The sequence below is a fragment of the Bombyx mandarina genome, chromosome 05, assembly GCF_030267445.1.
Source record: "Bombyx mandarina strain Sakado chromosome 05, ASM3026744v2".
Lineage (NCBI taxonomy): Eukaryota > Metazoa > Arthropoda > Insecta > Lepidoptera > Bombycidae > Bombyx > Bombyx mandarina.
In genome coordinates, this window is record NC_143212.1 from 14,281,164 (window position 1) to 14,298,909 (window position 17,746).

Genomic DNA, 17,746 nt, shown 5'->3' on the forward strand with positions numbered 1-17,746 from the left:
CTCTTTTTGCACGTTGCAAAGGATATACTTACTACTTGAGATATAACCCAAAGAGGGTTGACGTTAAGCAGACGACCGGTCGTAAAACTCATGCCAAATCTCTATGCAGCATGATAAAATCATTGAAAAACATGACATGCTGCGCCGACTCCACATAACGTGAAATAAGAGCGAAAAGAAGGAAATTGTATAATGGTATATCTCTCTAATCCTTTTTTACTGGTGGTGGAACCTCTTGAGAGTCCGCGTGGGTAGGTACCACCACCCTGCCTATTTCTGCCGTGAAGCAATAATGCGATTCGGTTTGAAAGGTGGGGCAGCCGTTGTAACTATACTTGAGATCTTAAAACTTATATCTCAATGTGGGTGGCGCATTGACGTTGTAGATGTCTATAGGCTCTAGTAACCACTTAACACCAGATAGGCTGTGAGCTCGTCCACCAATCTAAGCAATAAAAAAAAGCTACTAAAACACATACAGGACAAGTATTAATTACACATAAGGTAAAAGCACTAATGCTAGACACTTTAAGGACAAATCAAACTTCATTCTCAGTTATCAAATGTATTTATCAAAAATTCTATTAAATCTTTTTTTTTACTGTTAGAGCTACATTTAGAGATCAATTTTTTCATATAAAATATTTCAATACTGTTGTAGTTTCTACAAAAAATTACAAACTTGTTAGTTCTGCCATAGACACTAAAAGATGACAGCATCGAAAATCAAATCCACCAAAAGTTGACATCAGTTGGCACTAATAATAGACACGACTTTAACGTTAGTTTTATTATAAACAATTATAATCAATCTTAAGATCATCAACTATTTACTTAACGCTATCTTGTAAATTATCTTTTCATATTGGAAACCCTTGTTTGACCATAGCTTTTACCCATGTTACGAGTATTTTTTCTCGTTCTTTCCCTTGACTTTATTTAATAAAATTACTCGTGGAACTCCAAATTTCTTTGCCGCAGTAGCTGTCGGAACGCCCCGCCTCATACCCTGGACCAGGAAGGTCAAGTACTTGGGAGTCACCCTGGATGCATCCATGACATTCCACCCACATATAAAATCAGTCCGCGACCGTGCCGCTTTTATTCTCGGCAGACTACCCCATGATCTGTAAGCGGAGTAAAGTGTCCCTTCGGAACAAGGTGACACTTTATAAAGCTTACATAAGGCCGGTCATGACTTACGCGAGTGTGGTGTTTGCTCACGCGGCCCGCACACACATAGACACCCTCCAATCCCTACAATCTCGTTTTTGCAGGTTAGCAGTCGGAGCCCCGTGGTTCGTGAGGAACGTCGACTTACACGACGACTTGGATCTCGAACCGATCAGAAAATACATGAAGTCCGCGTCGGAACGTTACTTCGATAAGGCAATGCGTCATGGTAATCGCCTTATCGTTGCCGCCGCTGACTACTCCCCGAATCCTGACCACGCAGGAGCCAGTCACCGTCGTCGCCCTAGACACCTCCTTACGGATCCATCAAATCCAATAACCCTTACATTAGACGCCTTCCGCTTTAACACTAGGAGTAGAGATCCCGGTAATCGTACTCGTCGAACTCTGCAAAGAGTTCGACGTGCAACCTAACCTAAGCGTCAGCCCGTTGAGTTTCTCGCCGGATCTTCTCAGCGGGTCGCGATCCCGATCCGGTAGTAGATTCATTCGCGAAGCAGCTACTCTTGAGTTGTTAGGTCTCCCTTGGAGGCGCTCGGGTAGCTGTTAGCAAATCCCGCCCCTTCTGTCCTTGTGAAACTGGAAAGGCCTCAGGGCCACCAGTAAACCCTCAAACATATATATTCTTTTATGGCTTCTTCAATATTGGCTTCAGAGTATTGAAACATCTGACCCTTTACTGGCGGCATCGTGCTCGAAACTTAAGCTGAAATTAATTGATACTAATAGTTGACATCTAGTATACCCTAATAGTTGACACTGTCTTCGTTTAGTTAGACTAGTGTAAAATGAACGAAACTCAGATTGAAACTTTTGTTTTACAACATAAAGGCTGAATTTGAAGAAAATTAAGCTAACAAATTCAGTTCGATGTAACCCTAGTAGAAGACACACGTGTCATCTTTTAGGTTTTGATTCATTTTTGGTACTAATAGTAAACACCACTTAAAATTTGTACAAAAACAAACCAAAATAACAAGGAAATGGTCCTAATAAGTCAATAATTTCATACATTTATAATATCGAAACCAACAGTAGCCAATAATTATAAATATAAGACAAAATCATACCTGTTAAAAGTCAGATGGCTTAAGGAAAATGCTAAGAATTACGCGCAAAACGTCAATCTGCTCACATTGTTTGTTGTCAACTGATGCCATTTTGAAATTTGCTTCTAACACTGTACGCAAGCTTTTGAGAATGTATCATACATGGTACTAGGTGTCTTTAACATCAATAGCAATGTTATTTAAGTGTCTAGTTTCCTTATTAGAATTTTTTTTTTTTTAAAGTGTCATCTTTTAGTTCAATGTCCAGCATTAGTGCTTTTACCTTACATTGTTCACGTCACACATTCCTGAAATCTATCACTATCTATTTAAATTTTCGATTATTATAGATTGTAAAACATTATTACAGTTGCACCTAGAACGCAAATACATACATATGCATGTAAAATTATTATGATTGATCTCAACACTAGCTAGCTCTTTGCCATTATACTGATAAAACAATTAAAAAAAATTAGACACGTCAAAAAGTTGATTTGTTACATGGAAAATACTTTCGTTTTACGATATTTCGAATATCTTTCTACCGTATTTTAAATAACAGACCAGAAAAAAGTATGATTGCAAAATCGACATAAACATTATCAACTGTAAATCAAGTACACTACATCAGTTATTTACACATCGATAACACCCGATAACAAGCAGACTGTGCCCACTTAACTCGAATCACGTTCACGAAGGTTACAATTTGAAATGATTGCGACATAGACATTTACGAGTCGGTTACTAGTTTACAATTATTTTTTTCGAATTCTAATGTAAGCTTTAGATGAAGGTTTTAAGTCCACTACTATCTGTTAAAAAAAATTGGAAAAAAATCGATTTTACATTTCAATAAAATGCAATGGCCACGTCAAACCTTGTAGGGATAGTAAATAAAATAAGCACTTGAATTGAAAACGAAGGCCCTTACATCTCACCTTGCAAAAATTATTCATGATTACCTTCCTTACCTATTGGCCTATAGCCTATCCAGCTACGCGCGGACGGGTAGGTGAGGTCACGGGCTCAACTTGAGAGAATTTGCTAACATTAACGGTAGGCAGCGGTTTAGCTCTGCTCTTGGCATTGCTGAAATCCATGGGCGACGGTAACCGCTGACCATCGGTTGATCTGTACGCTTGTCTGCCTAGAAGTGCAATACGCAACAATACTAGTCCTAGCAAGAGCAGTACTTCGCAGAATCTACCATCGGATGGATTAACCACGTATCTCTAATGGTTTTCTTCATTGTGACGTTAATAATACACGTATTAGGAATTTTTATTTATGCATTATTATTATTACACTGAGAAACCGTACACCATCGATATGCAGACGAATTCATGCTTATCGATATATATAACTAGCGACCCGCCCTCGCTTCGCTTCGGAAACATTAAAACACACATGAAACCAAAAAAAATAAATAAAAAATAAATTAAAAAAAGTAGCCTATGTTCATCAGGGACAATGTCGGCTTCTAATGGAAAAAGAATTTTTCAAATCGGTCCAGTAGTTTCGGAGCCTATTCGAAACAAACAAACAAACAAATCTTTCCTCTTTATAATATTAGTATAGATAATGTATCACGTACATGCAGACTGTTAAGTTTACGAGAGCATGATGTCACATAGTATTTACTATAGTGGCATTTTGGCGCTAAACATTGTGATATTAACTTTTTTTTTGTTTTTCTTTAAAGCGTTTATTTTTGCACAAATAAAAAAGTTATTAAGTAAATTAAGTGCTTAAAGCGTCGTCGAGTAGTTTTTGAAAATCCGTCCTAATTCCTATTACGTCAAAACCGAAAATAACAATCCGCCATAAATAGCAATTTATGCTAATTCGTGACGTAACTATGTGGCAGAGACAACGTTCACCGCTCTTCCTTATACACATTCTGAACTTGAAAACTGCTACGTCATTTTACTGCTAATTTTGATATTGTTTTCACGAGATTTATTTTAAAAATGTATTTAAAGAAAATCCTTTAGTTTACTGCGAAGTTAAATGTTTTCCTGCATCGCCTGCACGGTGTAACAACAAAATTGAAATAAAGATGACTCAAACAACGTTAATTATTGTTATAAACACACGAGATTCACTATTAACTACAACAATGAAATTTCCACGATGTACAAGGTCGCGAGTGTTCCGCTCTGATAACGTTGGGATCGCCCTGATAAATATTTACATTCTGTTGTAAAAAGGCACGTGTCATTAACACTGAGAAGGGTTCCTGGTATTGAATTTATTTTCAACATACACAAGCTTCCTAACTGCTCTATGTTTAGTTAATGACCCCGAATTATAATAGACAGTCCTTTCCATTCAGATAAATTCTAATCAAACCGTCCACATAAATGGTTAACTACATAAATAATATTTAAAAATATATTTTTTTATGTGATAATGTATTGTAGTGAATGAACCAAAAACTTGTACAGAATAATTTTCAGTCACATTCTTAAACTTAGCGTTATATGCTCAAGTTTGAATTACGTAATCATCACATGTATCACTTTAACTATTATAAGATTTCATCATCATGGAGTACTTTAAATTCACTACATTTATACAAAAAAATAATTAAGTTCAATTATTCAGGTCGCAATTTTACTCTGCTACTAAACTATTTACAGGATAAACTTACCTAATCAACGTCACCAGTAACAGAACGTAACAAGAAAGAAAAAGAAACAAAACTTTCTTCATTTGCCGAAGCATTTAATAATAAGAAAGAAACTTGCTTGAATAAAAAAATTATTTAAACAATTTTTTTAATTAACTTAAGAACTTTTTTTTTGAAACAGTTCCTTATTAAATTTCCAATAAATCGAAGTACAAATATAGACGCTTACTAAACATTAATTAGTTAAACAAAGACTTGTGTAACGGACGTGACGTCAGCTGTCATGCCCTGCCGCCAGCCAAGCCGCCAAGCCATATTAACACGCCCCCTTCCGCCACAGCCAACGCCACCGCCGCCAGCCAAAGCCAACGAAGGGGGGATAGTGTTAATAAAACAAGCCGTGCCAGCCATTTCTACCTGCTTTTCTGCATTCTTGCACAAATAAAAGAACTTGTCGTTACGCTGCTGGTTTTTATTGTCACATCATTTGCAACAATCAGAAGTGGCATAAAGAAATGAAACAACGTCATATACACGCTCAGATCTCTCGGTCTTCTGACAAGTTTGAAGAAGATGAAGCTCCTATTCCACTGGCGAGGAAGGTGTTGAAAAATTGCTTCAGAAGGAGGTCCACAAGGCGATACTTGAGCTACAGGATGAAGAACCTGGAACAATCAAATCAAAGGGACTTCGACGTCGTCGGACCAAGAGCGCCTGCCGCCCTGTCCTTCCATAATTCTGGTTCACGTGGAGGGAAACTAAAAGAGCAGCAACGTGGTTACTCCACTGCGGCACTACGAGATTCACGGCTACGAGCTTCCTTCTCCCTGCCTGCGACGCTGCTGCGCGGCGAAGACAGCTACGTCAAAGTCATCAACATGAGCTCGGAGACCATCATGTGGCCGCCGGGCGAGGTCCTGCCGAGGGCCAACAGCTGCGAGGAGCCACAGCCAAACAGCCAGGTGTGTTGCATTTCTACTTGCCCTAGCCATGCCATTACAAATATTTCGAGATTTGAGGGTAGAAATAAAAAAAAATTAAAAGGAGCCATTGAATAACAAGGGTCATTCAGATTTAAAAAATACAGTATAAGCATTGCTTTGCTACGAATACACATGATTTAGGTATTGCCAATTTAGTCCAAATGCAAATTAAGCTTACTAGTGATCAGCCCGTGTATCGCCACCTTTACTTTCTCATAATGAACAAACGATAGTTAAATCTAAAGCTAATTAACTTTTAGATGCCGGCATTATAAAATAATCTCAAGCTAGTCATGCTTCACCAGTGGTCTTATTAAGAAACAGAACGGCGACAGTAGGCTATGCGTTGATTATCGTGCGTTAAACGCTATGGTAAAATATAAAAGTATCCACCGAACAGTACTTCACGAGTTTAGATTTAGACCAGGGCTACCATAAATTAAGCATTGTGCCAGACACACAACTGCTTTCATTACGCCGCAAGGTCATTATTTCGAGTACAGTAGAACTCCTTTTGGTTTAGCATATGTGCCATCTGTATTCATGCGTTTCTTCTTTTTGTCCACATTATTCTTCAAGATGGGGTGGTTAAATGCGTTTAATTAATAAAATAATTGAGTCTGTGGGTAGAAAAGAAATTGAGTAAAAATAAATGTAGGTCAAATCGAGATACTAGCAATTTTAAACGATTTACCTCTACCCTCGGTTGATATAAAATCAGGTTCAATAGTTATTGAGAAAGTACTTGGGAAATTTTATGGTGGAGACTTCAAATTAAATATGAGTAAATGCTCATTCTTGGAGAAACAAGTCACTTGTTTAGGTCATAAAATATCTTCAGACGGTATACAGCCGGGTGCAACAAAAATTGACGGCCGTTTCGCAGTTTCCTGTGCCAAATAATGCTCATAGTGTGCGACAGTTTATTGGTTATATGTTACTTGCGCGTCCATTAACTGTGTTAAGAAAAAAAAAAAAAGATAAATCATGGGTGTGGGGCCGTGAACATAACGCGAATTTCGAACAACTGAAAAACAGTTTATGTTCCAAACCTATGCTAGCTCTGTATAATCCTATGCTTCTTACAGAAATACAAACCGATGCGTGTAACTTAGGAATTTCTTGTATACTATTACAAAAACAAACTGACAACTCACTGCGGCCTGTTATGTATTTTAGCCGGGTTACTAGGAAGGAAGAGTGTGTATCATAGTTAAGAGCTCAAAACCTGGCGGTCGTACAATCGCTACGTAGGTTCCGTGTTTATGAAGTAGGTAAGCATGATATAGTAGAAACTGATTGTACTGTGGTTTGTGCTACGCTTACCAAACGCGGCATTATACCACGCATGGCGCGATGGTGAGTTTTGAAAGAAGATTATGACATTAGTGTTGAGTATAGACCTGGTGAACGTATGGAACATTTGTAGACGCGCTTAATAGGCATCCTGTTGACATGATGAACGTAAATTATCTTAAAGTTACTAATTGATTCTGTACTGTGCAATGTCAGGACGAAAAGCTTAGTTCGATTATAAAGCAATCTATACTAGCATTATAAAGCTGAAGAGTTTGTTTGAACGCGCTAATCTCAAGAACTGCTGGTCCGATTTGAAAAATTCTTTCAGTGTTAAATAACCCATTTATTGAAAGGTTATAGGCTATATAAAAGGTTATAGGCTATATAACGCTAAGACCGCTAAGACCATCATTGTGTCACGCTAAGGCCAATACAAGCGAAGTACCAGTAAATGTTTCAAAATCGGGTTATTTTCCCTTTTAAGAGCTTCCGGTGCCTGCGCTGCAGAAGCGGTTAAAGTTTCGCTAAAATAATGTGACAGAATTGTTCCCCTTTAAAAAAAAATGTCCGCGATAGCATATATCTATATGTTAAGGTTGGCTCACTATAACGTTTTTTTATGCTAACCAAATTTGTTCTAAAATAAAGCATTATTTGTGAACTATATTCCACGCGGACGAAGTCGCGCTGATGTTAAAGATAATTATGAACTAGTTCGAAATTTTTTTAAGGGAAATAGACTCGCAGTCCCTTCGGCTAAATGGAAAATTGTACAAATGCACTATGACGACATTTGTCACGTGGATCTAAATCATCGTTTAGCTTTGATTAAAAGCCAATATTGGTTTCTTAAAATGACACGCTTTATTAGGAAATACGTGGCAGCATGTCTTTATTGTACACATGAGAAGGATAACTATGTTAAAAAAAAGAAGACTGTCTATATCCGATCTCTAAACCATCTGATACTATGCGCATGGTACAAAAAGATAACATGATGCCCTTCTGTAGGACATCTAAAGGGCACCAACCAGTACATGATCGTAATGAAAGATGCGTTGTCTAAATTTGTGATAGCTGAACTAACGCGTACTGTAAATTCAATCGGGACCATTCGTGCATTGAAAAATATATTAATAGGGTTTGTCCAGATACCCGAATTACGTGGTGACAGACTACGGGAAAGCTTTTACGAGTAGGTACTTTAAAAAAAATATATCAGAAGATAAACAGTTTAGGCATACGTTAAACGGTATTGCTTGTCCGCGCGCTAATTGGCCAGGTTGAACAAACTAAACATATAATTTTATGTGTTGCGGGCAACTGATCCTAGTGAAACTTCAAATAATTTAAACTCCGTCATTTGAGGCACAAATAACACAATTAAAAGTAACAGCGGCTACAAGCCTTGTGATTTAATCTTTACGCGCTCTGGTAGGTCAATATGTGATGTTTTCTTGGTCGCGAACCAGAAACTGTTGACGCACGGCGTAAGATAGCTGCAGCTAGGATAAAACAAGCGAGTACAATAATGACACACAACATTAATATAAAAAAAGCTCATGTTTATAAGAAAAGGCATATTTGTATCGTAGAGACAGGCGCCAACTGGTTAGTAGCGCCGCTAGGATTAATACCAAATTAGACGATTTGTACTCAGGTCCGTATGTAGTAACTAAAGTAGTAGGTAACAATTGGTATCGAATTAGAAGTATATCTAAAAGGTTTACGAAGTTATAAAAACTTCACTGGCCTGGTATCAACAGATTCATTAAGGCCCTATAAAAGTATAACCCATGTGTCTGATAGCGCTAGTAGTTCCGATGAGCAGGTCGAAACTGAAGACCTTATTGATTTATTTGAGAACTAAATGTTTTTGTGTGTTCCCCATTGCGGGAGCAATTGTTGCAGGATGGCCGAATGTAACGGACGTGACGTCAGCTGTCATGCCCTGCCGCCAGCCAAGCCGCCAAGCCATATTAACACGCCCCCTTCCGCCACAGCCAACGCCACCGCCGCCAGCCAAAGCCAACGAAGGGGGGATAGTGTTAATAAAACAAGCCGTGCCAGCCATTTCTACCTGCTTTTCTGCATTCTTGCACAAATAAAAGAACTTGTCGTTACGCTGCTGGTTTTTATTGTCACATCATTTGCAACACTTGTTTGAGAATTCCGTACATTGAAATGACTCATCCGATCTGCAACGAAACACCTTGACATTAAAAATACCGCACATAAATTGTATTATTCACATCAACGACAAAGAAATAATAACATATTTTATTCAATAATAACAATAAGAGATACAATACTGTAAGCATATGTTTTATTTATTTATTTTTTATTACTTAGATGAGTGGACGAGCTCACAGCCCACCTGGTGTTAAGTGGTTACTGGAGCCCATAGACATCTACAACGTAAATGCGCCGCCTATCTTGAGATATAAGTTCTAAGATCTCAGTATAGTTACAACGGCTGTCCCACCCTTCAAACCGAAACGCATTACTGCTTCACGGCAGAAATAGGCAGGGCGGTGGTACCCACCCGCGCGGGCTCACAAGAGGTCCTACCATCAGTAAAAAATGTCATGAAACAGACAGAACATTAGTACCCAATAGTGTATTTTGAGCACGTCAAAGGTTCTACTACCAGTCTTAACTTTTATATTGATAATTTTTTTTATTGCTTAGATGAGTGGACGAACTCATAACCCACCTGGTGTTAAGTGGTTACTGGAGCCCATACATCTACGACGTAAATGCACCACCCACCTTGAGATATAAGTTCTAAGGTCTCAAGTATAGTCACAATAAAAAACCACATTACTTGTACTAGTGCTGCTTGTATACAAATATGTACTTGTAATAAACAAGAGTATGAAATCTACGCCACGCGAACTCTGAAACCCCGAAGGAAAATGGGCAAGCGTTCATTTGAATTTATATCACACTTTCCCTCTAATCCATGGGATTATTGACAATTGAGGTTTCCTTTGAAGATTGACTTATGACATAAAACGGTCTATGATTATAAGTGAGTTTTTTGAACGTACATTCGTACAATAAGTGTCGTTATAGTTAAATATTAATATTTTACAGTGCATTTTACTGGTGGTAGGACCTCTTGTGAGTCCGCGCGGATCGGTACCACCACCCTGCCTATTTCTGCCGTGAAGCGTTTCGCTTTGAAGGGTGGGGCAGCCGTTGTAACTATACTTGAGAATATCTCAAAGTGAGTGGCGCATTTACGTTGTAGATGTCTATGGGCTCTAGTAACCACTTAAGACCAGGTGAGCTGTGAGCTCGTCCGCACATATAGCAATAAAAAAAAGCATGCCAACTATTATATAAAATTAATAATAATTGTAAATATACATGCTTTAACAAAAACCGACTTCAAATAGAAAAAAAAAGATATTCCAAAACAAATTAATATACACTAAAAATAATAATCATCGAAATCGGTTGGCGTGATATTGAGTTATTCATCTATTTGTCGCGCACGTAGTTAATGCAAATTTAAGGTTTTGTAATGGATAACATTATCAAAACTGGACTAAATTGAAATGGGACCACACGGGAAACGTTAGCTTTCTAATAAAAAAAGAATCATCAAAATCGATTCACCCAGTCAAATGTTATGAGGTAACAAACATAAAAAAACATAGTCGAATTGAGAATCTCCTCCTTTTTTGAAGTCGGTTAAAAAACATTAAATCGAATCAACCATGGAAGTATTTTCTATCTTAGAAGTGTACTCTTACCGTACTCAAAACTTTTGTTTTAGTAAGCAAGAAGATACTTCATAATATACATACTAAGATCGAAAGTACAATTTTTTAAACATTCTAGTCTTGATGTGACTTATTCGTTTTCGAACCTACAAGTTTTGACTTTCGTAATTTTCCGTTGAGTAAATTTACTTTTCAAAATTTATTATTATTCGTCAACAAAATTCTGACCAAAAGGCATCAATCATCAGATTTTGTATTCAGAAAACGAACAGAAATTTCACTAAGCTATCTTTTTCATGAATAAATTCAATAGCCCTATCATTTGCTGACATGTCGCAAGAAAAAATTCTGAAGCATGTTTGATTTTTCGTTTCGTTTGTGAGATTGTTTTTAAAATCTTTTTTATCTTTTCAAAACCTCAACAAATCAAATGTACAGTAAACATTATCAGGTATTTTTTATTGTATAAACTTACTTTTATATTACTCGATGGCAAAATACTTTTCAATTATTAATTAATTCAAATTTCATCTGTTCTGGTATACAATAACAAATTTAAAAGATTGCTAATGAAGATTAGCCAAAAAGGTTCAAAGGATCAAAGATTTTTTAATGATGGAACCGATGGATTCTATATGCTTATATAAAAAGTTTATGTATTTATGTGTATCTTTTATAGAGACTGAAATGGTTGGACATATTTCGATTAAATCTTCTGTTTAATGACGATTGGAGCAAAGTCAAACAAACATATACAGCAAACATACATAATATGTATTGTATATTGTTTTTTTTTTCATTTTCCATCATTACATAATATTTTTGGCTTGATACTAAAAAGTGGGTACTAAAAAGTGCTATTAGTTTTATAAAATAGTATACACAAATTTAATAAACCCAAATACAATCACAAAGCTACGTATAGATATTATCATACATACTACACACTGCATACATATACACATACTACATACCAACACGTATAGATTTGAAAGGTTTCGTTTACCCATTATTTACTTTTTGAATCTGCTCATTCGTTTATAGACATACTTTTCTTTTGTCATCAGAAGAACATAAGCATGTCAAGTTTCTTGGTAATTCAAAAATTAGAAGTAGCTGGAAATTTCTTTATAAGCTTACATATACTAGAGTTCTAAATTAATACAAAACCTATAAGTTTTAATAAGTGCAAACTTTAAAAAACGTACAATAGTGGGTAAATGAAATCTGTCATACGAGACAAAATGTTACTTGTTAAGTTTTATCGCACGCGCATCATCACAGCAGGCGCGATAAGAAATAACAGATTGCAAAATAAATAAAGATAACGAGGTTATTTATATGAATATACAAGGCGGTTATTAATACTTACACAACAAACATTACATCGCTTCTGCATAATTTTTCAAACAATTTGATTAAATTTCGTTGTGGTTAATTTTCCTGCTCACACAACGAAGGTGGCTGACCTCGTCGTTTTTGCCAACGCTACTCACAACAAGATAGAAATCTGATATGATGCAGCACGTCATAGTCTGAGCTCCATCTAGCATCGTTTATATTCCAAATGCTATTTGTCTTGTGATTTTATAACTGTGCATTTCTGTATGGAACCAACAAACAATTTTTATCTTAGTCACAATATGACTAGTGCGTTAGCATTTCTAGTGTTTACTTCTTTGTCTCGCAACATTTTTGTGATTAAAAAGCGAGAACAAAATTAGTACAGTAACTCGTAGATAGATAAAAATGTAGTCCACATCAATTAAACAAAATGTTTAAGGTTTGTTGTAAAATAATTAAATTTGTTAAAATTAATTTTATTTATTATTTTAAAAAAAAGAACAATATTCCTAACCTAAAAGTACATGTTATTATCCGCAACATGCTTCGTCAGATTACAGAAATAAAGTTATCAGCAACATGCTTCGTCAAAAAGTACAATACTTACTTTCAGCTGCAAGCGTCGTCATAAGTAACATAAAGGTCCACGCTAACAGCAATGCGCGCGTAGGCATCGGCTAGTCAAACAAGCTACTCTGGATCGCACCCGGCCCGAAAGTACCCATTACGCTAGCAGCATTGCCACGCTGTATGGCAATGGATAATCTCTGAACCCGGTACGAACCAGACCGAGGATCGTGGCCCTGCCCTCTGAGGCGGTGGCCAATTGCGGCAATAAACTTTTTGGCCTCCTTAAATTTGTTAATACTAAGACAATTTTCGGATTGTCAAATAGCAACACCGTTGGTGGGAGCAATTACAGTAGTGGGGACGTGACATAATAAAAAAGGCGGTAGTCTGAAAAAACGGGACAGAAATCAGTGTATTCGGTAGTGAGCAGATGTCTAAAGATTGTAAAAGTGGAGTTACAAATAAAGCAATACAGAATTAAGTAAACTACTGCACTATGTGTATTTTTTCCTGACTGTTGGAAGTGGAGTTCCACAAATGCAATACAAATTTATTAGAAAAGTATTACATTAATCGCACATTTAAGCATTGCACTGCAGCGTCAAATTACTTCGAAGGGATAATATTACTTTTTCTTGGAGTTACATCGAAAAATTCAATATTTTTAATTTATTTCTAGTAGGTATTCGATTAGATCAGGAAAAACCGTTTTACATCAATACAATCTCAGGCTCACAGCAACAAATATAAAATGCGATGATATCGACGTGATAAACATCCATACTATTCAACACTAAATTAGGTTGTAAATACGCAACGAGCGCAGAAAATAGACTGTGATACTTTCAACAGCATCACTCGAAAGACCACCAATAGGTTTCGTCTGCAATATGGGCATTTAGGGGATTCCTGCTACATTTAAAATGTGGTCGGTCCATCGTATGGGAAGGAGGTGTACCCGACAAAAATATTATTCTTCATATATAAAATATACTTTTAAACTTTGTTCTGAATCTAAGAATTGATGAAACTGACTAAGACTAAATAAATGCGTTAGTGAGTTCTAAAATCTATGTCCAACAAGTAAATGTTTGTCGATTCACGAGACACACAGGATATCGGAAAACGATTGTTTGTACACGTGAATGCAAGCAAATTGTTTACTCAACTATGATTTCAGCGACGTCCACACCGGAACACACTTCTGTAAAATTTATTATACATTTCGTTTAAAGAAAACTTCTATAACCTTCTACATATATATTTACTACTATCTAAACCCCGCGGTGTTACCCGCGGTTATTGTCGTACCGCGGATAACGCTGCGAGGCAAAGTTAATCTAAAAAAATACTCTTAAGTTACTCCTTTTATTATCCTATCAGTGAAAGTCCCGACAAAATTGGTCAAGCCGTTCCAGAGATAAGCCGGAACAAACAGACAAACAGATCGACCGACAGACAGGCAAAGAAAGACGATTTTTTTAAAAATACGTATTTGGTGTATGTACCGTGTATACATACATATGCATTTAGTAATAAGCGGTTATTTAATATTACAAACAGACGCTCCAATTTTATTTATTTGTATAGATATGTATAAAGTTCCTTTCTAACAAATTAACACAGATTAATTAACACAGACAAACTAACACAGAATTAGCACAGAAGTAAAATTAACGAAATTTAAAGCAACTTGTTTAAAATTTCTTAATATTTTCTATTACCCATTTCATTTTTCTACTGGTGTCCAATTTGTGTATCGATGGTTTTTTTCGTTATTATCGTGAAACACGCAGCTTATCATCGCCTATTCATAAACTCCTTCCACGAAGAAAGAATATCATCACGTATCATAAAATCGACTCGCAAACTTGTTTACTTCTTGTGGTTACCGTGTACGTACAATTAACACAGTAGCATAGGTAGAAAAAGGTTAGGTAAATAATTTTGTATCGCAGGCTTAGTACTCTCTCGTGATTATCGTTTGAACCCTTTTGTTGCGTGGTCTTTCATATAAACGAGGCTTATAGTTAAGAAACTATAAGCCTGTACTGTTTAGCCTGTACTCTCTGCACTGTTTAGTAAGAACTAAACAGTGCAGATGTTTTACGAAAGGCAAGTCGTGCAGATGGATGATCGCCCGAACACCGTTTGATTTTATAATCAAAACAACAACAGATGAGCGAGAATTTCTCAGAAGACACGTTTACATGTTTACGTCTGACGAGATATGGTTTACACACATTAAATTTGTTTACAGATTGAATTTGTGTTGCTTCAAACTAGAGAAAAAAAAATACTTTGATGACCTGACGACTTGATGGCACGCCTGATATTAAGCGGTTATCGGAGTTCATAAAGGATAAAACGTCCGGTGCATTTGTGTTGAGCGATGCACGGGGTGTTCGAATCCCAGGCGGGTACCAATTTTTGTAATGAAATACGTACTCAACAAATGTTCACGGTTGACTTCCACGGTAAAAGAATAGCATCGTGTAATAAAAATCAAACCAACAAATTTTAATTTGCGTAATCACTGTTCGTAGGACCTCTTGTGAGTCCACACGGGTAGGTACTACCACCCCGCCTATTTCTACCGTGAAGCAGTAATGCGTTTCGGTTTGAAGGGCGGGGCAGCCATTGTAACTATACTTGAGACCTTAGAACTTGTATTTCAAGGTGGGTGGCGCATTTACGTCGTAGATGTCTATGGGCTCCAGTAACCACTTAACACCGGTGGGCTGTGAGCTCGTCCACCCATATAAGCAAAAAAAAAAAACAACGCAACGTCCACGCCTCTGCCTACCTTGAAATACGATGTCTAAGTTTCAATGGCATCAAATGTAACGGCTATCTTATGCTTCGAACCGGAACGCCTGCTTGCTGAACTGCTTCCCGCCAGTTATACGTAGGACAGAGGTATTAAAATAAAAAAAATCCCAAAAAAATAACATTATTTTGAGTTAAAACAGTATCTTTGTGTATGTGTCTCTGTGAACTGCTTCATTTCTGTTCCTATACAAAACAAAAAGATAGCGCACCGAGAGAGTGAGTGAGAGCGAAAGTTGCTCGATAAATTGACAGTCCATTCGGAAGATGCTCATTATAACCATAATGTGCATTATTACCTTGAAAATACAGTACAGCGCGAGTCAGGTTTTTGACGGATGTCTTCTATTATACATTTAATATAGCTATCCCTAAAATTACCATTGTTTCTAGTATTTTCTTTCGATTTTCTCGACGTAGACACAATTAAAACTATTATATTCGCATAGTTTTTAATCTCGCCTTTTTAATTGCCATTATAAACTCACGAACGACGGTCATGAAAACTGTAAAGTATTCGTAGCTTCGGAACTAATATAATGACAATAAAAACGTGCCATTAAACAGTAAAAGTGATTCGATTAATTATTACCATTCTTTAATAAAAACATAAAGACATGTCCTTCTTCAAACGAGGCTTGTGGAGAGTATTAAGCGGTAGGCAGCGGCTTGGCTCTGCCCCGGGCATTGCTGAAGTCCATGAGCGACGGTAACCACTCACCATCAGGTGGGCCGTATGCTCGTCTGCCTACAAGGGCAATAAAAAAAAATACTTTAGCAAAAATACTTCACTTTTCATGTTTTACGTTTTAATAAAACCAATACATTTACCTACTTCTCCTTTAATTTAGTACTTTGGTCGAGAAAGTAGAACAAAGTACAAATAATAATTAGTTTTAAATTATAATTTCTAACAATCACACTATCTTTAAATTGTCTTTTGAATATATTTTTACTACGACCTCAACTGTAATCAACGTTTTAATTACTGAGGCATTAAAAAACGGTTAACGTGATATTTATTCATTTTGGTCGGATACAGTTGAATATTTAACACATCAACGAGTCCCGATCGAGTTGGATAATTCATTTTGAGCTGTATCGTTTTTATATGGGTCACTGGGTCATAGCGTGCAGGTAAATAAACTGACAATAATTTAACAAACCAAGTTGATTTTGTATTAGATTCTTTTTTGTATTCGATCATATTTGTAGTTAAACGCAGCTAGTAGTCACGTTCCAGTTGTAAATATCGTATTACTATGAATTTATTTTGCATTGATTTGCGAACGAGCTCTCGGCGGGGGTTAAGTGATTAGCGGAGCCCATTGATATCACAACGTGTGAATTTAGTCCCATACCATTTAGGCCACGACTTTATAAATATCTGAAATAATCTAATCAATTGAACTCCGTAATATGAGTCTTTTTTTTTTGTCACGAAGAAATCATATTTGAAGTTAATACTCTCATGATCTGGATACAATAGATACTTCGGACTTATATTATAAGGTGGCAGTGTCATTTACGTTGTGTGATGAACACGAATCGTGGTCCTGTGTTATAAGACTATCAATGAAAGCACATTACATTTCCAGTAATACCGAGTTCTTATGTTTGTGAACGTCCGAACTGCCTCAAGGTTGTCAAAATAGTGATCAAAATTATTTTAAAGGAAGATTTTTTTTTTTATTGCTTAGATTGGTGGACGAGCTCATAGCCCACCTGGTGTTAAGTGGTTACTGGAGCCCATGGACATCTACAACGTAAATGCGCCACCCACCTTGAGATATAAGTTCTAAGATCTCAGTATAGTTACAACGGCTGCCCCACCCTTCAGACCGAAACGCATTACTGCTTCACGGCAGAAATAGGCAGGGCGGTGGTACCTACCCGCGCGGACTCACAAGAGGTCCTACCACCAGTAAAAAGAGGGAAGCGTTATATTATATTTATGTATAATACTTAGACCTCGTGCCCAAAGGTAGGCGGTGGCATTCGCTTTCTTGTATCTGTGGGCTCAGGTGACTACTTCAATCCAGGTCGGCCGTAGGCACGTTCATTCTATTGCTAAGCAAAATACTATTGCTATATAAAAAAAATATG

At 36.8% G+C, this 17,746-nt stretch overlaps 2 protein-coding genes across 16 annotated transcripts in view; one reads left to right on the forward strand and one right to left on the reverse strand.

Moving 5' to 3' along the window:
* The window catches only part of Khc-73 (Kinesin heavy chain 73), a 147,722-nt gene that overhangs the window by 113,424 nt on the left and 16,552 nt on the right, over positions 1-17,746 (reverse strand). The window lies entirely within an intron of this gene.
* Positions 5,142-9,286, forward strand: LOC149503015 (uncharacterized). The gene is made up of 2 exons (XM_089727453.1): positions 5,142-5,843; positions 9,075-9,286. Exons 1-2 carry the CDS (start codon positions 5,397-5,399, stop codon positions 9,087-9,089), a joined length of 462 nt encoding a protein of 153 aa, XP_089583579.1. The 5' UTR covers positions 5,142-5,396; the 3' UTR covers positions 9,090-9,286.